At 36.6% G+C, this 26,007-nt stretch overlaps 1 protein-coding gene across 3 annotated transcripts in view; it reads left to right on the plus strand.

Annotated features, from left to right (window-relative positions):
- The first annotated feature begins 4,485 nt into the window (after positions 1-4,485).
- The window catches only part of LOC133462292 (CAP-Gly domain-containing linker protein 4-like), a 68,495-nt gene continuing 46,973 nt past the window's right edge, over positions 4,486-26,007 (plus strand). For 2 of the 3 annotated variants that reach the window (XM_061743459.1, XM_061743461.1), the window contains exons 1-6: positions 10,677-10,842; positions 12,916-13,062; positions 14,700-14,839; positions 16,183-16,276; positions 16,465-16,626; positions 19,996-20,114. In XM_061743459.1, coding sequence (XP_061599443.1) covers positions 10,803-10,842; positions 12,916-13,062; positions 14,700-14,839; positions 16,183-16,276; positions 16,465-16,626; positions 19,996-20,114 — 702 coding nt within the window. In that variant the 5' untranslated portion in view covers positions 10,677-10,802. Of the gene's footprint in view, positions 4,562-10,676; positions 10,843-12,915; positions 13,063-14,699; positions 14,840-16,182; positions 16,277-16,464; positions 16,627-19,995; positions 20,115-26,007 lie in introns of those variants that run through there. The other variant, XM_061743460.1, reaches the window with a different exon arrangement.

Consider the following 26,007-nt stretch of genomic DNA (forward strand, 5'->3'; position numbering starts at 1 on the left):
TAAAATAGTACAAATATGTAAAATACTTATCCTTCTATTACTAATACTTATTACAAATACCAAAAAATGAAATTCTTGGAAATAAAGATTTACAGTCACATGTTGGTTGTTTTGTGTTTGTTTCTTTGGGGTCCTTGAAAACATTTTTAATCTGGAGATGTTTCTGTAAGGATTCAAAATGGTTATACTTTGCAGTGAAAAGCTGACCAGGATTCGGCTGCTGAAACTCAAACTCATGTTTTACTTCAGGATCACAAGCAAAGTTCCACGTCCGAAGCCTCTGGAGGGTCAACCCTCCGAGAGCAGAGAAACACAGGAGTCTTCACACTTTTTTGCTTTCACTTAGAAGCTGACTCTCTCCTGATTGGTCCTCTTCATCAGTAGATTTACTTCTGTACTTCACTGCCATTGGCTGGACGGTGAAGTAATTTAAGAGAGGCCTGGATCTCCAGCATCCTCCAACATCTACTGGCTCATGTTACATTTACAGCAGGAAAGGAGTGAACCCCCTCCTGCATCTCAGCTAGTTTCATCATCTGTCACAAACACAACTGTATGGTAACCCTACATATGAAATATAATGGCTAAATCATTTCACCATTATATTTCAACCTAAATGAGTATTACTTGTAATTCCTTACAAGGCCTTCAGTGGAGTGTAAAAGTGATAATACAACCTTTCAGCCTTCCACATCTGTTCAGGTTTCCATTGATATCGTCAAGTCAAGTTTGTTTAAACATCTTGCAGGGCTTTATTTTTGTCCTTTACCATCCAGTCTTTCTTTATCAGTGTGGTGTTGCCCTCACTGTAAGCGTTTTAATGCTGTATTGTCATCTTTCAAAAGCACAGAAAAAAGAAAACTCTCTAGCATTAAATACAATTGTGACATAAAACTATGATGAAATCTTCATTGAATACCGGTTATAGAACAGCTTTACATATTTTCCTGATTAATCACGAGTCTTCCCTCAATTGTGGCTTTTGTAAGCTTTAACATTAATTTATTGAAATCAAAAACTCTTATCATTACATTTACAATGACTCCAACTTAGACTTAAGAGATTTAGTGGGGCAAATGTAAGGAAAAGCATGATGCAGATAGGTCTATTAAATAATGTCACTCTTATTATGGGTGTGTTATGCGAAATCTGCAATCAAAATACGAAGTGAACCTTATACTCATGCATAACAACAAAATCTGATTTATATGTAAATCATTTCCTTATGAGAAGTCTATACCCGTTGCAGCATTTCTTTGTTTTTCTGAAATATCTAAAATTGGGACAAGAATTTTAAACATAGTTTATTACAGAGTTTTCAAAATCAAATTCAAATGCAATCTTTATAGGAAACACTGGACGGTTTTGCCCTGGTTGATTCCAGGACACGTAGGTAGGGCTTTCTCCCAAGTAAACACAACTACCTGCCGTTTATGTCCTATTCCCACATCACTTTTTAAAACACTTTATGGATCTCTTGAAGATGAGCTCTTAAATAAGATAAGATAAGATAAGATAAGATAAGATAAGATAAGATAAGATAAGATAAGATAAGATAAGATAAGATAAGATAAGATAAGATAAGATAAGATAAGATAAGATAAGATAATCCTTTATTTCTCCCTCAATGGGGAAACGCACTTGTTAGCAGCAGTACACTTAACACACACATGCAGGGAAGGGGGTAAAAAAGTAAAAAAAATATATAATTACAAAATATAGACAGTATATACATTGCAAATGTTTAAATAGTTTTCTTCAAACAGGTGTCTTCCTGCTTTTACAACAGCAGTGGTTAGGCTCCTTCTGAAGAAGAGCAATTTGGACCCAGATGTTTTTAATAACCACAGAGCAGTGTCCGATTTACCATTTTTAAGCAAAATTTTAGAGAAACTTTTTATTCAAGTGAATGATTTTTTAACAGACAACAATAGTTTTTGAGAAATATCAATCTGGTTTTAGGAGACAGCTTTAATTAAGATTATTAATGATCCCAGGTGTAATTTGGACTCTCAAAATATATCAATCTTAGTGCTACTGGATCTAATTGCAGCCTTTGAAACGGTAGATCACCCCATTCTTTTAAACAGACTTAAACACCTGGTAGGTGTCTCTGGAACTGCCATCAAATGGTTTGAATCGTACCTCACAGATCGGATATTTATAGTAAATATGGATACATGAGCCTCAGGCATCTGTGAAATAAACTGTGGTGTGCCCCAAGGATCAATTTTAGGCCCCATGCTTGTTAACCTATAAATGCTACCACTACGTTTTATCATCAGGAGACATGGCATCCAATTCCACAGCTACGCTGATGACACACAACTGTATATTGCCATTTCTCCTGACTACACAAAGCCGATTGATTCCCTTTTTAACCGTATTCAAGGTATCAAATCCTGGATGGCAGAACATTTTCTATAGCTCAACCAGGAAAAAACTGAAGTTTTAGTTATTGGTTCTGAGGCTCACAGAGGGAAACATCTGTTTAAATTATAGTCGTTATCACTAAATCCATTAAACCAAGTCAGAAATCTGGGCGTCATTTTTGATTCTGAGCTGAGGTTTATTCCTCACATAAAGCAGGCTGTTAAAACAGGATTTTATCACCTTAAAAATATAGCCAGTTTCTCTGTCTGGCCAACACAGACATGCTAATGCATGCTTTTTATTTCTAGTCGTATCGATTATTACAACACCCAGCATATCACACCTTCAGCTGCTCCAGAATTCTGCGGTACGTGTGCTGACGAAGACCAGAAGCGAGTTTATTGCTTATTACTTATTACCCATATTACTCCGGTTTTAGGATCACTGCATTGGCTCCCTGTGCGCCTCAGGATTGATTTTAAGGTCCTTCTAGTTATTTCTAAGTGTCTGAATGGTCCTGGGCCCTCTTATCTTGCAGAATTACTTCTACCATACCAGCCCTCGCAGACCCTGACGTCCTCTGGTACAGGCCTTTTATTAAGTTCAAAAGTTAATACAAAAACCCATGGTGAGGCAGCCTTCTGCTTCTATGGCCCACGACTGGGGAATAACCTGCTGTTGGACCTGAGGGCCGCAAAGAATTCAGATTCAGATTCTTTATTAATCCTTTTGGGAGGTTCCCTCAGGGAAATTGACATCTCCATCTCACTCAAACAGCACTGAGATTTACAAATCAAACACCCCCAAAACCAAACAGCCATATAAAGATAAAAAAATAAAAAGATTACAATAAAAATAGAAATAAAAAAAAGTGCAGCGCCATAAATAGAATTATATGGATAGAAAAGAAATAAGTGTTATGTGATATTGTTTGTATTTGGTCAGACTGACTGACTCCCACAGTCCCTCTGTTCTTCAGTTCTTCTGTATGTTGATGTTTTAAAAAAAAAAAAAAAGGCTAAAGACCCACTTTTTTTAGTCTCACTTTTAATTAATAGCATTTTATTTCCTTTAATGTACTATTTTGGCCCCTCTGTGCAGAGCCTCAAATTCCTTTTATTTCAGTTTTTTTAGAATATTATGATGTGTTTGTTGTGTGTATCCCGGGGAGTGGAGTCTGTGTGGGGGTGGGGTTTTTTTACTTTTTAAATTGCATAATTTTTAAACATGTAAAGCATGTTGTCGTGCTACATTTTCGTATGACAAGTGCTTTAAAAATAAGGTTTGATTGATTGATATCTTCATTATGTACATCTTTAATATATCTTAAATATTTGACTTTTATTTTAATGTATGTAGCATATATATATATATTGGGATATTTATGTAGTTTATATAGTGTGTATTTATATAGATTCATATAATATTTGTATTTTGTATATATTATATATATACAAATATATATATATATATATATATATATATATATATATATATATATATATATATATATATATATATATAATATTTATGTAATATTTATATTTTATATATACGTATATGGATAATTATGTAGTAATAGGCATGTTTACGTAGTATTTATATAGATTATATTCATATGGATATTGTGTAGTTTAATAATAGCAATAATGTAAATTCATAGAGTTATAAAGGGGTAGGAACTAGGAAAACGTGTATACTTCTTTCTACTCCTTCGAACCTCCAAACCTATGTGGATATGAAGATGTTACTGTTTATTTTTATTTTTATTTTTATATACATGTTCGAAATAAATTCATTCATTCATTCATTCATTCATTCATTCATTCATTCATTCATTCATTCATTCATTCATTCATTCATTCATTCATTCATTCATTCATTCATTCATTTATTCATTTATTCATTCAAAGCCGAACAGGAGGAACGGGATTGTATCATTTTTAAACATGTAAGGCACGTTGTGCTACATTTTCATATGAAAAGTGCTTTAAAAATAAGGTTTGATTGATTGATATCTTCATCATGTACACTTTATATCTTAAATATGTGACTTTTATTTTGAAGTGAACAAAAACAACCTTTACTCTGAAAGCCGGGCGGCAGGAACAGGAAGTAGTTTGGCACCGGGACGTCTGGTCCTCTGACATCTGCCCATGAGCAAACCGAAACAAGCTGCAGGGGGCAGGTAATGTTTATATTCTCCACATGCTTTTAGCGCACAGTTGTTTGTATTTCACGGCTCATTTCATCTGTGAATTCAGAGAAATAAGAAGCTCGGCTCAGAAAACGTGCAGGGAACAGTAAGTTGAGGAGCTAGCATGAGTCTCTTTCCTCCACTTCATTTAATAAAAGTAGATAAACTCTTAAAGGATTCTTAAAGCAGATATTCCCTCCAGTGTCAGTTTTGCAGGTTGTGGTTTATGTGTCTCTAAATCAGATGCTGTAGTTTATTGACACCTGCTAGCCGTATGCTAATTAATCCTTTATATAGGTTAAATAACTGTTTTATTTATAATCACAGCGTAAAAAACAAAAATAAAGACATTTTAAACCTTTAATAAGACTTTTTCTCAGTCTCCAGGGCTGCAGGAGGCTGAGGAAGAAGTGGTCATGGCTCAAGTGTTTTTATCTTTAATACTGTAAGTGGAGGCTCTGCTGAAGTCAGAGCTCAATAAGGTATTAAAAGTGTTATTTTCCTGCAAACACTTTAATAGAATAAAGGGAAAAGTGCTTCTTTATACGTTTATAAGCTTTATTGGCTGGATTTCAGTGGGATGCCACAGGTGTCTTGTCTGTTTAGGTGGATTAGGTTGAATAAGGTGGAGGAAGTGATGATGACTACTAGTCAAAGTAATAATAATAATAATTTCTTTTTTTTTTTAAATTTTATTCTTTATTTCATTAAAAAAAAAAAACAATTCAATACAAATGTTCCTAACTTGTGAATGAAAAGGGAGCAGAAAGAAGAAGAATCTTATCTGATCTGCCCCTTTCACAAATAACATAAATTACAAATAATAATAATTAAAAAAAAAAAACAACTAAGTGAATAAAAACAACTAAAATAAAATTAAAATAAAATTACCACCGCCTATGGGTATGTCAATCAAACTCAACATTTTTCGTTATATTTCCTTAACATACAGGCTTTAATTGTTCTTTTGAATGTAATGTTTGATTTGGAATCTTTGTTTTCTTTATTCAGATTGTTCCATAAACTGATTCCTTTCACAGAAACACAACGTTCCATCAATTTTGTCCTGCATCTTGGTTTTTTAAAATCTCTGTTCCTTTTAAGTCATACTCATAGTCATACATGCTTTATTATTATTATAATTATTATTATTAATAATAATAATAATGGGGCGGTTAGATCAGGTGAGACCACACAAAAATGCTCATATCATGTAAAGCTATACAGGCAAGACAAAGCTAACATTCCCCAGGACAATATTTAATTAAATCACCGTAACTACAGCGTTTACAGAATCAGAATCAGGTTTATTTGGTCAAATCAGGTCAAACAACACAGAAAAATTTGACTCCGGTTATTTTCGCTCACTGTACAGTAAATAGACAAATGACAGTTCTTATTAACATATATACAATTTAAAAGTGAAAGGTGCAGCAGTATGAGGTAGTCATGGTTATTGAAAGGTGCATTGTTACAGCATATGACTGTGGTTATTATTATTGCACAGTGATTGATTACTCTCAGACATATCCAGCAAATAAAGTAATAATTAATGTTTTGCTTAAAGGTATAGTTGGTCACACACTCCTCAGCAGAAATGTTTCTACAAAACGGCAAGATATAAATCTACACTTTTTACACAGAATGGAGAAAACACAATAGCTTTCGAAATATTTAGCTCCCGTTGGTCGTTTATATCGTTGAAAGAAAATACAGGTTATAGTAGGCTACGTGAAAAGGAGTTCTTTGTATCTGCACTCGATTGCTGTTCCTCCGGAAGACCCGGATGTCTGGCACAGTAAAATTGAAATTGAATTGCAAGAACTGAATTTGAATTGTGATAACTTAATGTAGATTCAGTTTTTCAATGCAATGATTCAAATTAAACAATACAAATTCAAATTATGTGATTCAGATTCAGTTTTTTAATGCAATTATTCAAGTTGAGCAATTCAAATTCAAATATAAATTATTCAAATTCAGTTTCTAGTGACACATATTTCTGCCCATAGAGACCACACAAAAATGCCCATGTCACGTAAAGCCCTACAGGCAAGACAAAGCTAACATTCCCCAGGACAATATTTAATTAAATCACTGTAACTACAAAGTTTACAGTAGAACAAGTCACATATTTTAAATCATGGAGCACTAGAATGATCTGAGTTGTTGATTTTAACCGTGGCAGTATCATGTCATTAGTGATGAGGATGGAGGCTGGCAAACACAGGGAGCTTTTTGCAGAACTAGGCCATCCTCCTAAATCGCTCTGCAAAGCCCTAATCTGTGGACAGGCAATCTGTGACCTCGCTGTGGGCATTTCTCATCTCTCGTGCTGTAAAATTTAGAATAACGTACAAAAATATCTCATTTAACCCCCTAGGACCTGAGTGATGTCTACATGTTGTCTATACCATAATATTTAATTATATTTAAGGGGGCTAAGTTGTCAAACAAAGCATAAACCAGTTAACATGATTTCAAACTGAAATCATGAAATAATTAAATAATATGCGATCATAAACATCGGGTCAGACACCTAAATAAATTAATTTAAATTGATGGAGAGTAAGAGATGAGATAAGAGAGGTAAATTATGCGCTTTGCATCAAGGGAGTAGCCTTGGCCTGTAATTGGATGAAAACAAAGGATTGAAATGGTGTTTAACCCTAAAACACAGACTTTAATTTTACTTTATTAACTTTAGGAAACATAAGTTAGTAAACTGATTTGCTGGAACAAAGTGGTAGATTGATATCTGCCAGTTATGGAGCTATGTCAGTAAGGTGTTCATGTATAATAACCAGTACTCGAGTTGAGGGGGAATCAGGGGGGGCGGCATCCCCCTGAAATAAAAACGGTCAAAATCATCCCCCCTGTAAAACTGCCATCCCCCCTTTCCATCCCTTATGTAATTTCATCAATGAATGTGGTTTTACTGCTATTTCAACATTTAGAGTCATCACCAGAAAAATAACACCAGAAAAATAACTTATTTGACAATTTTCACCTGTTTCAACTAAATTTTCACTTGAAATAAGTAGGAAAATCTTCTTATCTTTTCATTACAAGCAAAAAAATCTTGTTCCACTGGCAGATTTTTCTACTTATTTCAAGTGAAAATCTACTTGAAACAGGTGAAAATTGTTGTTTTTTCCAGTGATGAGTCTTGTTTTAAGTGTAATGAGATTTTTTTTACTAAAATGAGACATTTTAACTAGAAATAAGACAAATATTCTTGTTAAGATTTTGAGTTTTTGCAGTGATCCATTTTACTTATCCTGGGAAGTACAGAATCATATTGATAAGTTCAGAAAACAGTTTTTTATTGTTGTGTTTTGATGTATTTGATGTAAGCCCAGTGGATATTTAAAGCTTACAGAAGGCTGCATTTAACTGCTGCTATGTCATTCCTGCAGTATTTCTGCAGGTGTTTTGGTCAGTGCTATTATTTGTAATATATTATATTATTTGTAATCAGCACAAATTATCTGTCCCCATATGATAAAATCCACCAACCCCCCTGAATTCTTTTTTACAACTCGAGTACTGATCACAGGGTGTTGGTTTTATTACAAAGGTTAAAAACAAATAGTCAAGATGTAGAATACAAGATCCCGTCTCCACAACCTTGTTGCATCTGTTGCAGTCTCGTGAGTTATACATAATTTATGTAAATACTGCATGTGTTGCTAAATCTGAAGTTTAGCAGCATATTTAGTGTAAAAGGCCTGCTACAGCGAGGCGGGGGAGCTCGCTGCTGAATGATATCCTGTGACTCCAAGCTCACACTGTGTCCTTGTGTCGGATCCAGGCTCAGATTTGGATCTTACATACTGGGACTGTTGTTTGTTGTGCAGAGGCAGAAAAAAAAGAGAAGTGCTTGGATTTTTGCACTTATACAAGGATGTGAGGAGTCAGGAGAATGTACCACAAGAGCTGTGGTCTTCTGAGGAGACATTCTGGTCATATTTAATAAGCAGGTATCAGTTTGATCACGTCAAAGAGAGCATCAATATAGAATAGTTTCAGCATGCTTGGCGGTGTGACTCTTTCTTTTTCATGCGTTTCAATTGGCAGGGTTTTATTTTGTTGTTGCTTTAAACAGTCTTGAAATTACTTTGTAAATGATCCCCGACTGCTTTCCACTTTAGTCGTCTTTAGATCTCTGCCATGCATTTACATCAGAATGAGATTTACGGCAATCTTTTTGTAGTATTCCTCTTATTATTCTTCGTGTGAATAGCAGTACAACAAATATTATTCCTTTATACCACAGTCGATAAAATCCTTGAAACTCTAGAGGGGTTTAGATGAATATTATAGGATTTTTTTTTTTTACTTTGTAACTTTTTGTAATATTCATGATGATAAATTATTTATCCATGTTACAATGAAACTGACACATTTTAATGTCTTTCGTTGCACAAATTGTGTTTGTGTGTGTTTTTGTTAAACTGTTAGAACAGCATGTTGAGATGTAAAGTGTCAGGTACAAATGGATAATAAATTATAAATACAGCTCTACATAAATTCGACTAGTTGATTTGGCTTCAGGGACTTTGGAAACACTGACTCTTAGTGTGGGTTCAGTCTGACACACGACGCCTTCTCCATTGCTGCCCAACCCTCTGGAAATCACTCCCCAATCATATCAGAAACTCTTTAGTAACCTTCAAAACTCACAAACAGTTTACAACGATAGCCCCACTCCATTATGTGTTGTTTAATTGTGTGTTGGTGTTTGTCTCTTGTCTTGTAAACCATATTTGAGTATTTTTTTGAGAAGTGCTATATAAAACCTATTCATCATCATTATTATACAGGACTGTCTCAGAAAATTAGAATATTGTGATTTTCTGTAATGCAATTACAAAAAAGAAAGTCATACATTCTGGATTCATTACAAATCAACTGAAATATTGCAAGCCTTTTATTATTTTGATATTGCTGATCATGGCTTACAGCTTAAGAAAACTCAAATATCCTATCTCAAAAATTTAGAATATTCTGGGAATCTTAATCTTAAACTGTTGTTTTTGTATTTCATTTAGTATGAATTTAATTATTTTTAGTTGTACTTGGATTTATCTTTAATCTATCTGTTTTTGGTTATTTGTTATGTTTTTTTTTTCATTTTCGTTTTTTTCATTTAAGAAAATTCATTTTCTTTTTTTCATTGTTTTTTGCTTATTATTATCTTTAGTTTTTATTTGTTTTTGTTTTTTTGGTTTGTTTTTCTTTTTAGTTTATATTGTACCGTAAAAGTTATATAGAAATGTATATTTGTACTGTTGGACCCCAGGAAGAATAGTGGCTGCTTAGGCAGCAACTAATGGGGATCTGAAATAAATAAATAAATAAACTGTAAGCCATAATCAGCTATATTAAAATAATAAAAGGCTTGCAATATTTCAGTTGATTTGTAATGAATCCAGAATGTATGACATTTTTGTTTTTTTAATTGCATTACAGAAAATAAAGAACTTTATCACAATATTCAAATTTTCTGAGACAGTCCTGTAATTGTTATTATGAATGGACTAGTCATTAATGTTTTGAAATACTATTCTTTTTTTCTTGTATTGTGACTCCAGATTTCATGCATATTTCTCTTGAAGCTTTATCCTACTTTTTGAAAATGTGTTTTGCACTGTTCCGCTTTGTGGTTTCACTTCTGTGCTCAAGAATGAGTGTGGAAAAACAGCTTCCCTCTCTTCTTTCTGCAGCTGCTAGACGTTCACTCTTCTGCCTGCGGGTGTTTTCACAGGATGGATGCCGGCTGTAAATGGGTATTAGACAGGCCTTTAAGTTGAAAGACAGTCTTCTGGATCACATCCACCACGCTGCTACCCACTAGCACACTGTTTATTTGCACTGTCACCCGATAGCCACATTATGGATCTTTTGGCTGGCTAATCAGATGAGTTGGCATTGGGGTCAGCGGTACACATGTCTGGAAAGAGAGACTGAAATTCCACCTAGGAGGATCAGACGTGTTGCTGCCATGCCTTGAAAGTTTGTAGAGCTGGAAATAGCAACTGGATCCGGGTGTCTGGGGATCAACAGGGTGTAGAGAGAGAGAAAGAAAGAGAGGCGGCGTGTCATTTGAGGTCGAGGGAAATCTTAATCGATGTAATAAGTTATTTTAGGAAGGATTTTGGTTAACGTTTTCATCTGCTGGACCAAGTTTGTCTCTCGATTTGTAGCTTAGCTGGACTGGGAGGCTCTAATGGAGATCAACAAGACAGAGGATAAAGGAGAAGATGACAGTGAGTGTTAGCTAGGAGGATGTTAGGCCCAGTCTAGCTTTCCCAAGATTAGTTTTGCACGTGTGTGTATGTTTGTAGTTCAGCCTCATCAGTATGGAGTAAGATAACTTCCAAAAAGATGTGTCCATGTTATAACTATTCATATTCGTAATGATAAACATTTGTATGTAAATAAAAAAGTTGTACCCCAAATTCTGCTGTCACACACATGAGTCTGATAAATTATTAGGGTTAGGATTGTTTTTATGTGAGTAAGAAATTAGGTAAGAAATGTACGTTTTACGTCTCATTTATTCATTCACACTCGCACTAATATACTTGGGGAACAGTTAGGCTCCAAATATAATATATTTTATTTTCTCAGATGGCAAAAATAAGAACTTTATTGATCCCACATAGGAGTAATTCATGTTATATTAGAGAACAAGGTAGTGCCGAAAAACTATAGCCTATCCCCCCTCACAAAAATAAGAAAAATATATTTTCTCACCAACAAAGCATATTTTACATAAACATATTTTAAAATTTTCAAGTAACAAAATAACATATTTGAACAATTCTTCACATTTTTTCAGTTCTTATATTGTCTGAAAAATGGTTCAAATGTGTTATTTTGTTATTTGAAAAAATTTAAATTTGTTTTGTTGATGAGAAAATATGTTTTTCTATTCTTATTTTGTGAGGGGGGATAGACTTTTTTTTTTCAGCACTACCTTGTTCTCTAATATAACATGAATTACTCCTATGTGGGATCAATAAAGTTCTTATTTTTGCCATCTGAGAAAATTAAATGTATTATATTTGGTGCCTAACTGTTTCCCAAGTATATTAGTGCGTGTGTGAATGAATAAATGAGACGTAAAACGTAAATTTCTTCAGCTATAGAGAACAAGGTAGTGCTGAAAAAAAAAATAGTCTATCCTCCCTCACAAAATAAGAATAGAAAAACATATTTTCTCATCAACAAAACAAATTTAAATTTTTTCAAATAACAAAATAACACATTTGATCAATTTTTCAGACAATATAAGAACTGAAAAAATCTGAAGAATTGTTCAAATATGTTATTTTTTTACTTGAAAATTTTTAAATATTTTTATTTAAAATATTCTTTGTTTCTGAGAAAATATATTTGTCTTATTTTTGTGAGGGGGGATAGGCTATAGTTTTTCGGCACTACCTTGTTCTCTAATATAACATGAATTACTCCTACAGTATGTGGGATCAATAAAGTTCTTATTTTTGCCATCTGAGAAAATTGAATATATTATATTTGGTGTCTAACTGTTTCCCAAGTAGATTAGTGCGTGTGTGAATTAATAAATGAGATGTAAAACGTAAATTTATTTGTAGAAAGACGCTTTATGAAAATAAGTCAATTTACTTTGATTTGTTTACAGCGCAGTCTTGCCACATCCAATATGGCGGCGACGTTGACGTATCGCAGCAGCTCGATGGGGCGGATACGGACACATGTCTATGATTTCAACGGTTTTTCGACTCGTACCCATAAACTTGAATTCGTGTTCACAGTGAAGACTCGTCGTAGAAATTAGAGTTGTATTCACAAGACTTTGCACTCACAGCTTTTAGATTCATACTCACATAAAAACAATCCTAACCCTAATAATTTATCAGACTCATGTGTGTGACAGCAGAATTTGGGGTACAACTTTTTTATTACATACAAATGTTTATCATTACGAATACGAATAGTTCTAACATGGACACATCTTTTTGGAAGTTATCTTACTACATACATCAGGCGTTTCCCTCATTGTAAGAGAAATGCAGCATCTGCAAGGGTTTCTCTTACAACATATGTGTATTTCTGCACCTGTGTATTAGATGAGTAGCTAAGAATATGTTTTAAAGTTTCTCTACTGAGATGATTGTATCATTTACAACACGGTTATAGTACGTTGTTATTGTCTTGGACTTTCCACGAAAAATGCCTGTTTCAGTTGAAGTCTTCACTGCACGGACATTTCCACTGAAGGCTTCAGCACACTCCAGCAGCTTTTATTGAGATTAGACCTATTTCTCAGAATAGATCTTCTAATATCGTTCCAGCCACAGGCCCTGAGGGGGAGATGACAAAAGAGGATGTTTCTGAGCCTGTTCAAGGGGACGCCGTCCTGGGCTGCCACAGCAGATTCCTTTCTCACCAGCGGCCGGTCGTCCACCAGGTGGCTTCTGCTCCCATGCCGGACGACTGCGGTGAGAACCTGCACATGCACGGGCTCAGGGCCGACGTACGGGTCTCAGGGCCGACACACAGCCAAGCAGCCGTGGCGCTGTAGTCAACATACATGACTGGATCTGGAAGCATGTTTCTGACCACCTTGTTTTAGAATTAACTAGTGACATATGCAGACATTTAGCAAGAAAGTTAGTTTTATTTATATTTTTTTTAGTTAAGATGAATCGAAATGCAAACAAAATCCAGATCGTATTACTTTTCTAATAATTCCAGTTTAAGGGTGGCCTGCTTATCATTAGTATGATGAAGAATAAAACTAATTTTACAACTTAAATTGTACAAAATGATGACCATTTAGTTTTAGTTTAGTTTAGTTTATTTGCACATAAAAAAATATACAACCTCTAAAAATTCAGACAAACAGTATGTCGAAAAAAAGGAAACAACAACAAAAAAAAGAAATACAATGTAACGGAAAAAAATGTGCAGGAGGAACCAAAAAACCCCGTAAGGGCTGACCATGATATATTTGTGCTGTTCAAGGCTTTTTCACACATTCACTGGAGCCCCAAAAAGTTGTAGACATCTTCAGGAAGGGAATATCTTTTTTTTCTCTTTCTTTTTTTACTTTGTCTGCATATATATTAATGGTTAATACCGTGTTGGTAAAAACCTAAGGCATATATATATGCATTTTTAATATATAATATATATTTTAATATAGCATATATATTTATTTTATTAATATATATATATATATATATATTATTATATATATTTTTTTTTTTATTTATTATTTTCTTAATACTTTTTTATTTTTATTTTTTAATATTTTCTTTAATATTTATTTTTTTTGTGGGAATATCAACATGTACTACATTTGTTCCAGGTGTTCTGGGGACATTATCTACCTAGTTATGATTCCCTAAAATGACAGAATTAGCCTTTTATGTGAATAAAGCACATAATCTGGAGAGAACAAGTTAATGTTCTCCTCTGCAGGCGTGTAAAATGCTTTTCATTTGTTTTAGGGTATTGCAGATGCATCAAAATGTATAGAATTGAGGTAAACATGAAAAATGTTGTCAGAACTGAAGGAAAGGGAAGAATCCTCTGTGAAATGCATGTGTGACCAGCGACTGTGGAGAAAATCCAGACTTAATTCTCTCCACGATCTCCAGTGTTCATGTGTGAAAGTGGATTGACACTATCTCTTGTGGTCACACTTTACCAAACACATCAATTTGGTAAGTGAATGAAGTGCTCAGCATGGAGAGCTGCTAAACAGGGACCCCGAATGTGGAATGCATTCATTAAAGCAGATGCAGCAGGTTTGCTGTTGGTTAAATTACACAGCAAGTATCACCCTTGGCCTTTCACACACGTTTCCATTTGTTTTGGTCTCAGTCAGGGTCTCTGAAACACGTGCTGCAAACATCGGATGCTGCACAGCAGCAAGAGTGCTGAAAGGATCATTTGCTTTACTGAATTGATTTAGAAGCATGTTGCAGAAACGTAAGGCTTCTCAAATGGTCACCATTCATGCATTTTCAGGACAAGAAGGATTAGAAAGCTTCACATTAGAGTGCAACCAATGATTCTAGTTTATCCTTAGTACGATAGTTGCAATTTTTCCCCCTCTTTCAACTTCCAGAGTTCTCTTTCTTTGACCCATGTGAGCCACAATGTAAGGAGATTCTTACGGATCCCAATACTACTATACCGGAGCTTTTCGCCGTCCTCAGGCAGTGGGTGCCGCAGGTGCAGAAGAACATCGACCTGATTGGAAATGAGGTGACAGTTTCATGCTTTTACTCTGGATGTGGTCTGATACTGTGGAAAACCCATGTATTCTGTCAACTCCTCTTTCTATCTCTGCCTTCATGTCAGTAATAGACGTAATATAGCTGAGAAACGTCTAAATATCTTAGATTCAGTTCTTGATATTCGAGGGAATCCTTCCCACCCCCCCCAACCAAGGCTTGGACAAGGAAGCTGCAGTTAATAAGGGAAGAGAAACATGATTTCAACGGTTAAAATATGCAGTTATCATTAGGGCTGGGGATCGATTCAAATGTCAAGAATCGATTCGATTCCGATTCTTAAGATTCAGAATCGATTATCAAGATTTGATCCGATTCCGATATTGATTTGGGTTAGTGTTATTAAAACTGTTTTTTGAGCTGTTGCATGAATTATATGACTGTAGTTATGCAAAATATTACTACTACTATTATATTGAGATTCAACAGCAAGTATTGCAGCTAATGATGCTGTAAGGACCAATCAGCTCCCAGAATGCTGATAGAACTGCTTTCAGAAACATCATGTGGGTCAGAATTACCAAACAGATCCAGGGAGGAAACAGAGACGGATGAAATCGTTTTTATTTTTTCCTACATTCCGTTTTTATTTGTTCCATTTTCGGTCTATTTTGGTTTTTAATTTTTGAGCTTTGGTTTTTAGCATTTTTTACAAATGTAACCCCAAGACAGTATATAAAGTAATGAAATATAGACAATTTATGCAATTATGACCTAACACTTTAATGTTTTCATACCTTTTAAACATATTTAAAGGCAAAAACATGGCACCAGTTATTCCCGTGTCCAACAAAACATTTCTTTTTTGGGGATAAACAAAAAAATAACCAAAAGTTGTTATGTAATTATGAAAAAAATAAATAAATAACATAAATAAATAAAATAAAATAACCCCCCCCCCCCCCCAAAAAAAAAAAAAAAAAATACAAAATAAAAAAAATCGATCTTTAGACATAGCAATCGATTTTTAGGAATTAATATGAGAATCGATTTAGAATTGGGAAATCGATTTTTTTCAACACAGGCCTATGAGAAACGTTTAAATATCTTAGATTCAGTTCTTGATATTTGAGGGAATCCTTGCCACCCCCCCAACCAAGGCTTGGACAAGGAAGCTGCAGTTAATTGGGAAGAGAAACATGATTTCAACGGTTAAAATATGCAGTTATCATCTGTAGCTTACCTCCTTTTTATCCGTAAGAAACATGTTGTTTTTTTATGCAACGTTCAGGGTTCCTGAATTTGACTCTATGTAATATTTCTGCACTGAGATGCCGGATTTGTGTCTCACTTGCACCTTTTGTCTTCCCACAGATCCTCCAGCGAGGCTGCGGCGTGAATGATCGAGACAGTCTGACAGATATGAGCCTCCTACACTACTGTTGCAAGGCCGGGGCCCCGGGCATCGGTTAGCATTGACTGTCAGCTGCATTGTAAAATGTTTAGACACATTTGCTTTTTCTTTGTCTTTGTGTTAGTTAACAGTTCCAATTTGACTGCCGAACATAATTCTGCAAAGAGCTGCCGTTCTTCACACCTGACAAGCTGTCGGTAAACCGTTTCCCAGCAAACACACTCTTTGCGTTTTCCCCTCAGGCGATGCAAAGACGGCAGCCAGCTTCGCCCGTCAACTCCTGGCCTTGGGTGCCGATCCCAACCTTCGCTCGCGCTGGACTAACATGAAGGCCTTGCATTATGCCGCATACTTCGATGTGCCCCAGCTAATCCGCGTGGTGCTTCAGGCTTCCCAGCCCGGAGGTGAGTAGTGCAGAGCTGCTGCAAGACTGAGGAGTGGGAAGGTTGCGGCGGCAGCAAGACATTTCCATTTTCAATACCAAGTGCCATGGGGATTAAAGCCGCAGCAATTTATCTTCTTCCTGTGGTAAACAGTCTGAGTTGCCAGTTTATTAGGTGTATCCACAAGTCCATTAAAATTCAACATTCATTTCAATTGCGAGGGCAGTTGGGGGAGCTGTTGTATTATCTGGCAAGGTTTCTTAAAAATGTACCTTACCTTTTTTATCCCAGTGAACTTAGTGAGGTGCTCATATATTGGAAACTCATTCGGTATAGACAATGACTTTGCAGCATGGATAGACGTGAACGACGGCAAGAAGGAGTTTAATGCAGATTGATTAAGCTTCTTTGGATTATTACTCATTTCACACAAGTATGGTGTCCAATTTACAAAAATCACTACTCAGCAGACAGCTGATGATGGAGATGGAAGGAGCAAGTGATAATGGAGAAAGAAGGGTACGACAGTCTGTCACAGTTCTTGGGCAAAAGCACATCTCAGCAGAAAGACGGTGGACGGATAGGAGCCCCTGGTCGACTTCACAACTGCTAAACAGCACACAAGCATTCGAGTAGTTCTCTGAGACTGAGGCTTAATGAATAAAGTTAGATTTATTATGCGATTGTTTTTTCTGGACAGTGCTTTCCCCCCGTCCTCTGAAGTCATTAAACAATCTGTCTGCATAATATACGGTTCCTTAGGCATGAAGTACAGAACATAAACTACAAATAATCTGTGTGCAAAGATCACTTAAGTGGATGAATTATGAATCCATGACCACATTTATAAACAAAGAATATAGATTTATAGATGGGTCTGTTTTTCTCCGCTGACCAGTAATGGGTTTTGCAATACGCGATTGCCACTCTGAACATATATTCAAATTCTTTAGTGTTAAAGATGCTGCAATTGCTGCTGCAATTAACAGAGGTGAGGGAGTCACGCAACACCACCTAACGTGCACTCACACAAGCTGTGTGTCTCATGTCCCTGTCGGTTCACAACATGCAGAATTGCAAAACAGTTGATCCAGTCTGCTTGGGGGGGATGTGGAAGAAGGCCCCTGTTAAGATGAATATTAACTTGCAATTACAACAATAAAAAAAGAGTACTTGGATACAGAGACAACTCCCTTCTCACTTGTGTTTTAGGCCACGTTTACACATAGCCGGGTATTTACAAAAACGGATATTTCCCCCTCTACGTTTTGAAAAATATCCTCGTTTACACGAACCCGCATGAATACGCTGTTAAGGGTGCTATGAGCAGCCAAACCTGCAGGGGGCAGTGTAACAAGAAGATAAAGTCATGCTAGTCAATCGGAATCCTGGAAAAAACGTCAACAAATGACACGTGTGAAGCCTGAACAAAGATACTCTATACAGAAGATAGCGCATTACCGTTACTGCCAATGGTATGAAATGGTATACACTTCCTGTCTCCTAAGTGGGCGTGGTCGCCCCTCTCCCCACATCGTTTTGGAACATATAACACTAGATACAGTACAACTTTCTTCCAAAAAGACTTAAATAATAAAAATAACAGTATTATTAAGCAAAGAAGCAAGTTTTATTTTAGTTTTAAACTTCATTTTATCCGATGGGAAAACGATGAGAGCCAAATCTCGCGAGAGTGTGTTGCTCAGACAGAGACAGGTCTCAAACAAAGTTCATTTTCTCCCAATCTGTCAGTCTGAAAATTGCCATTTTGGTGTCAGAATGTTCAGAAGGTTTGTGGCTTTTGAAAAATGGGTCCCCTATTTACTTAGGTTACTATGGGGCGAAGGAATTGGTAATAATCTGTGCTCACGTTCACTTTTCCCATAGGACTCAATAGACTCAGGACCTACTTCCGGTCTCCTAAAGGGGCGTGGCAGTCACGTGACACAGATACAGCAACTCGAACCTTAGTGGGCTGTCTCGGTTTATAGAACGTCTCTGCCGTTACTGCCAATGGTATGAAATGGTATACACTTCCTGTCTCCTAAGTGGGCGTCGTCGCCCCTCTCCCCACATCGTTTTGGAACATACAACACTAGATACAGTACAACTTTCTTCCAAAAAGACTTAAATAATACAAATAACAGTATTATTAAGCAAAGAAGCAACTTCAAGCAAGTTTTATTTTAGTTTGAAACTTAATTTTATCCGATGGGAAAACGATGAGAGCCAAATCTCGCGAGAGTGTGTTGCTCAGACAGAGACAGGTCTCAAACAAAGTTCATTTTCTCCTAATCTGTCGGTCTGAAAATTGACATTTTGGTGTCAGAATGTTCAGAAGGTTTGTGGCTTTTGACAAATGGGTCCCGTATTTACTTAGGTTACTATGGGGCGAAGGAATTGGTAATAATCTGTGCTCACGTTCACTTTTCCCATAGGACTCAATAGACTCAGGACCTACTTCCGGTCTCCTAAAGGGGCGTGGCAGTCACGTGACACAGATACAGGAAACCGAACCGTAGTGGGCTGTCTCGTTTATTGAACGTCTCTGGCCTGAATAATATGGTTCTGCGTTAAATCGACGGCGTAGCCTACGTACGGTGCGCGTCGCCGCGTACCCTACGCCGTAGGCTCTGCGTTGGTGTAACGCGGAACCATAAATCAGCCTTGACTGCCAGTTACTTCCAAGACGGAACGAGAGTCTTTCGTTTGGAGTGACAGAGAAGTGGAGTTACTTTTAAGTGTGACTTTAGAATATAAAACAGGTAAAAGACAATCTTGTCTAATAGATGTTGTAGCAGTGACTTAAGGAACCTGGGTCCTGCTCTTGGATGTGGGTTTCCTGAAATTATCTTTGATTAATGGCCTTTAATAGTTTTCTTTGAAGTCTTTCTGCATTTTATCTAGCACTGTTAAATTTAAGGCCTGAGTTAATGAATCTTGATTCCTTTATTCTGTTAAAACCATAAGCCATCAAAATCCCTGGATTTCTGTCTTCAAAAATCATGTGCCTGGCATATTGTACCATAAAGAAGGTGGAAGGATAGATTGAGAGATGTTTTAAAAAAACAACAATTAAGTCAAGCATGTAAATTAGGTTTTGAATTCATAGGAAATTGCCGGGTTAACCTGGCTAATCTCCATGACAACCGACCGTTCAACTCATTGCCCTTCCATGCTTTGGAAAAACAAAAGAAAGAATAAACACAAGCAATATTTCATCAAGGCTCTCTGTGTGATGGGTGAAATGTTGTTTTTGGCAGCTAAGTGTTAATTATGGTAAAAAATGTTTAATCGCCAGAGTTTTTAATATAAGTAATCACTCGGAAATTATGCTCAGCAATCATATATAGTTAAAATGTAAATGTCTGTTACTCCTCATTGTTGCAGAGGTTGATGCCACCTGCAGTGACTTTGATTTTGGCACAGCCCTGCACATCGCTGCGTCCAATCTGTGCACATCAGCTGTCAAAAGTCTCCTGGAGCAGGGAGCCAATCCTGCTTTCAGAGTAAGTGTGTTAATTAATTTTTTTCCCTCCATCTCAAAAAGTGTAATTTTAGTTACACTTTTCTACTGGCACCACTCACATTCTCCATTTAGCAAGACTACAATTGATTGTTTTAAACTCCTTACGATCTCGTTGCATCAGATGAATAACAATGCTAAGGAACTTACCTTGTATTTGTCCTGGAAACATTTTTCAGCAAGCAAGCAGCATTGTTTTTGATAATTCAATTCAATTCTATTTATATAGCGTCGATTACAACAGAAGTTGTATCTAGATCAGGGGTGTCAAACTCATTTTGCTTGGCGGGCTGCATTTGACCAATTTTTTTCTTGCGGGCCGCACACTAAAAATAACAAAAACGGTGCGAACATTTTTTTTTCTAATTCATTTTTTTTACTTTTGTTATCTAATCCAATATCAGTTTAGTTAATTTTAAAGGAAATATGCACTTTGTTTACACTCTAATTATGTAAAATATATTTCTTCAGGATCTTTTCTTGAAATTTGTAATTTTCTTTTTCAAATTATGTAAGATACTTTTAATATCATTTTACAAAGATAAACAGAAACAAGTATGTTTTTTTTATATTTCGCTATAGGAAATTTAATTAAAGCAAAATCTTTCTTATTACATCCGAGAGTGTTTCTTTGTGATTTAGAGATTTTTCCAGTACAATTAAGTGTATTTATATTAAAAAATTGGCGCGGATATTTACGCCAGTGTGCCAAAAAAGTCAGCACTTCTCTTTTAACTGTTTTACTTTGTCACTATCCTCGTATTCAAAACTGAAACTGAAAACTAAATGACTGTCAAAGACTGTTTCTACAAAGAAATAAAATCGGCAAATGCATTCTAGAAAACTAAAAAAATTTCGAAAACTGCTCTATTTGTGGAATAACGATGGATTTGTAGAAGAAATATATTAGTGGATATGCTGCGATTCATGGCAATTATTTATGCCTTCTTTTTTAGTAAATTAACATTTTGTTTTTTTGCGTTGGAAACTTCTCGCAGGCCGCACATTTGACACCCCTGATCTAGATGCTCTCCAGATACCCAGAACATGATACTGTGAAATAGTGTAATATGTACATTATAAGTCAACTGTGGATATTTTTGTTTTCCATGTTTGAAGAATAGAATTTAAAACAAAAGAGACATATAGTCAACACCTGAATTGTAATTATAATAAAATAGAAAAATAAAACACTTAAAAAACATGATCCAAGCTCATTCTTAGCTCTAAATGAAGTGAAGTTATTGGCAAAAGTCATGAAGGGAGTATTGGAGTGGAGGTTTTTCTGTTATGACTGCAGGATTCTGTAGATTACTTACTGTAAAGTAACTGAGTCATCATGAATGCTATTGACTTTACCCACTCAGCGTCTCCACTGTGAGTATCAGGCTGTATTTATCTGCACTTGGATGCAGCCGGTGTTTTGATGGGACGATAAGGAGCTTCTGCAAACAAACTACTTTACTACTTCAGCTGATTTTCACTTCAAGCACAAGAGACGCTCTTCCTCGCAGTTTCTATGTTTATTGATATTGCATCAATTAACCAATGTGTGATCTATGTATTCAGTAAAATTCAGTGACATTGATAAATGCACTGAACAAAGTCTTTGAATAAAATTAGTGTATAGTAATTCTCAGATTACATTAAAATATCCTATTTATGCAAGATATCCTGTTAAAAAAGTTGATATCAAACACAAATGTAACAAATTAAATGCACTAAAAAATAAATTCCTAACAGCAGCTGGCTTTGAATCCCCTGTGAAACCGAAGCTCTTAGTCTGGGCAGCTAAACTGTAGGCTCAATTAACTTATCTTTACTTCAGAAGAACATAATAACCTCCAACAGCAGTTGCCCATGAGAACGGATACCTTTTATTTTTTTTGTCATAGAACTAAAAAGGAAGCCTATTTCAAGGAAATTGACCAAATATTATCTGATGACTGAAAATTAGATTAAAGTCAGAGTTCCAAGGAGACCTGTGCCAGAGAGGTCGGATTTAAGTTGTTTTAATTGTGCCAGGCTGTGTAATGTTTTTATTAATTTTCTCATTGTTTAGTTTCTGACTTTGCTAGAAAGGAAGGTGTTTAGAATATACAGGACTGTCTCAGAAAATTAGAATATTGTGATTTTCTTTAATGCAATTACAAAAACAAAAATATCATACATTCTGGATTCATTAAAAATCAACTGAAATATTGCAAGCCTTTTATTATTTTAATATTGCTGATCATGGCTTACAGCTTAAGAAAACTCAAATATCCTATCTCAAAAAATTAGAATATTCTGGGAATCTTAATCTTAAACTGTAAGCCATAATCAGCAATATTAAAATAATAAAAGGCTTGCAATATTTTAGTTGATTTGTAATGAATCCAGAATGTATGAAATTTTTGTTTTTTTTAATTGCATAACAGAAAATTAAGAACTTTATCACAATATTCTAACTTTCTTAGACAGTCCTGTAGAGCTCAGACACATATTTCAGAAAACTACCTTGTGAACATCTGAGCACTAGCGTTGTCCTTTTCTTCACGGCTTCTCTCCAAGAAAACTTGTGTAATGAGTTTACTGAAAGCTTTGAATTGTTGTATAAACAAAAGTGCCATTAGATTGTTATGTGACATCGAGAGGTCTGTGCCATTCAATTATAATTTATCCATTCAAGCAAAAACCTGCATGTCTGTTGTGATTATATTTCTGTTTTGATAGCATGTTTACCTGTTTGTGTGCACTCATTTTCCACTGGAGGTCACTAAACCACTGTACACCGTAATCCAATCATTTCCTTTCTCAAAAATGAGTCCAAAAGGCTCTTTATTCTTATTAGTGTTTTAATGGAAAAGTTGGCACGTACTTAGATTGTGTTTAGTATCAACGGGACTGGAGTTGTATAAGCTTTGCATTTGGAGGTTTTTCTACTGAGGGAGTGCCATTTTCTGGCCGTCCTGTTCTTTTCTGTAGGTTTTATCAATCGACTAAAGGTATACCATTAATCAGATTTTATTGCTTCTGTCCCTGTGCGAGTGATCCTCAGCGGCTCGAGGGGGCGGGTCTTTCCGATAGGTCAGTTGAATAAGGAGGGAAATAAGGAAGGAAGGAAGGGAGAAAAGAGGAAGGGAGAAGGAAGGAGAGAGCAGGAGGAAGGAAGGAAGGAAGGAAGGAAGGAAGGAAGGAAGGAAGGAAGGATGGAAGGAAGGAAGGAAGGAAGGAAGGAAGGAAGGAAGGAAGGAAGGAAGGAAGGAAGGAAGGAAGGAAGGAAGGGAGAAAACAAGGAAGGAAAGAAGGAAGGAGAGAGCAGGAAGAAAGAAGGAAGGAAAGGAAAAAGGAAGGAAGGAAGGAAGGAAGGAAGGAAGAAAACAAGGAAGGAAGGGAGAAAAGAGGAAGGGAGAAGGAAGGAGAGAGCAGGAGGAAAGAAGGAAGGAATGGAGGGAGAAAAGAAGGAAGGAAGGAAGGAAGGGAGGAAGGCAGGGAGGAAGGAAGGAAGGAAGGAAGGAAGGAAGGAAGGAAGGCAGGGAGGAAGGAAGGAAGGAAGGAAGGAAGGAAGGAAGGAAGGAAGGAAGGAAGGAAGGAAGGAAGGAAGGAAGGAAGGAAGGAAGGAAGGAAGGAAGGAAGGAAGGAAGGAAGGAAGGAAGGAAGGGAGAAAAGAGGAAGGGAGAAGGAAGGAGAGAGCAGGAGGAAAGAAGGAAGGAATGGAGGGAGAAAAGAAGGAAGGAAGGAAGGAAGGGAGGAAGGCAGGGAGGAAGGAAGGAAGGAAGGAAGGAAGGAAGGAAGGAAGGAAGGAAGGAAGGAAGGAAGGAAGGAAGGAAGGAAGGAAGGAAGGAAGGAAGGAAGGAAGGAAGGAAGGAAGGAAGGAAGGAAGGGAGAAAAGAGGAAGGGAGAAGGAAGGAGAGAGCAGGAGGAAAGAAGGAAGGAATGGAGGGAGAAAAGAAGGAAGGAAGGAAGGAAGGGAGGAAGGCAGGGAGGAAGGAAGGAAGGAAGGAAGGAAGGAAGGAAGGAAGGAAGGAAGGAAGGAAGGAAGGAAGGAAGGAAGGAAGGAAGGAAGGAAGGAAGGAAGGAAGGAAGGAAGGAAGGAAGGAAGGAAGGAAGGAAGGAAGGAAGGGAGAAAAGAGGAAGGGAGAAGGAAGGAGAGAGCAGGAGGAAAGAAGGAAGGAATGGAGGGAGAAAAGAAGGAAGGAAGGAAGGAAGGGAGGAAGGCAGGGAGGAAGGAAGGAAGGAAGGAAGGAAGGAAGGAAGGAAGGAAGGAAGGAAGGAAGAAAAGAGGAAGGGAAGAAGGAAGGAGAGAGTAAGAAGAAAGAAGGAAAGAAGGGAAAAAATAAGGAAGGAAGGGAGAAAAGAGGAAGAGAAGAAGGGAGGAGAGAGGAGGAAGGAAGGAAGGAAGGAAGGGAGGAAGGGAGGAAGGAAGGAAGGAAGGAAGGGAGAAAACAAGGAAGGAAAGGAGAAAAGAGGAAGAGAAGAAGGAAGGAGAGAGAAGGAAGGAGAGAGCAGGAGGAAAGAAGGAACAGGAGAATTAGGTCATTTTGACCTGAAGACAGTACAAGGGTTAAGAAAATATTTCTCATGTAGGAATACCAAAGTTTCTACTATACATCTAAGGAAATAAAAGGGCACATCCTTTAGCTACTAACTCTCTTAACTCTCTTCTTAGTGATCATTTAAAACTATATTTAAATGATGTTTGCCTATTGGCAGCTGTAAAAGGCCCCAGCAGAGCCCTGTCACCCTGAGTATGATTAAAGCAGGTGGAGATGATGGATTTAAGTGAATGTCAGGTTTTAATTATAACTGCATATCCCAAGCTTGGAAAAGGGCATGTGGAAAAGTCTTCGTATTTAGCACTCCCTGACTTTTAATACGCCCGAACGCTCTTGAAATCATGCCATTTGTGTTTGAAAAATGGTGGCGATTGCAGCTGGCTGTGTTTTGTTAAGCATGACACCAGAGTTGCCTTTAGGTCATTCTTGAAAGCTATTACATGGCATATTTATCTCGGGACCTACAGTGAGTAGTCACAAAATGGCTTGAATTGGAGCAGTGGAAAGTTTTTCTTCTACTCAGATTCAAGTTAGCAGGAGAGACGGAGATGTAGGAATCTCTGCGTAAACCAGAGACCCCTGTTCTCTTAACCTTACCTGTTCTTATTAGTTCTTCTTTTCTCAAGTACTAATACAGATTTAAAACAACGACAAAACTTCAGTGTTTGGGCAGTTAGAAAAAGGAATAAATTAAGTATAAGCTCAGTTGTCGTATTTTGAATTGACAGGTCTTATGCTTTCACATATCCGTCCTTCTTATGCTAAGAGGCTTTAAACCTTTGTTTATAGTCAATGCATTGACACTTGAAGACCATATTTTATTATAATTATGTACTTTTCAAGTTTCTCTGATGGATTGTTTTTTAAAGTTTGAAGTCTGGCTAAGTGCCGCATTGATTGAGATGCTTTTAACCTCACACACATTTTGTGATGGCAGACATATCCTGGTTTTCTGGATGCTAATGCTCTCGCTCAAATGGAAATGGAACTGAACCTCAAACTTAATGTTTAACCCTTGTGCGGAAGGAAGGAAGGAAGGAAGGAAGGAAGGAAGGAAGGAAGGAAGGAAGGAAGGAAGGAAGGAAGGAAGGAAGGAAGGAAGGAAGGAAGGAAGGAAGGAAGGAAGGAAGGAAGGAAGGAAGGAAGGAAGGAAGGAAGGAAGGAAGGAAGGAAGGAAGGAAGGAAGAAAAGAGGAAGGAGAGAGCAGGAGGAAAGAAGGAAGGGAAAAAAGAAGGAAGGAAGAAACGGAGAAAAATAAGGAAGGAAGGAAGGAAGGGGATGAAATAAGGAAGGAAGGAAGGAAGGAAGGAAGGAGAGAGCAGGAGGAAGGAAGGAAGG

Source organism: Cololabis saira, chromosome 16, assembly GCF_033807715.1.
Source record: "Cololabis saira isolate AMF1-May2022 chromosome 16, fColSai1.1, whole genome shotgun sequence".
NCBI classification, from domain to species: domain Eukaryota; kingdom Metazoa; phylum Chordata; class Actinopteri; order Beloniformes; family Belonidae; genus Cololabis; species Cololabis saira.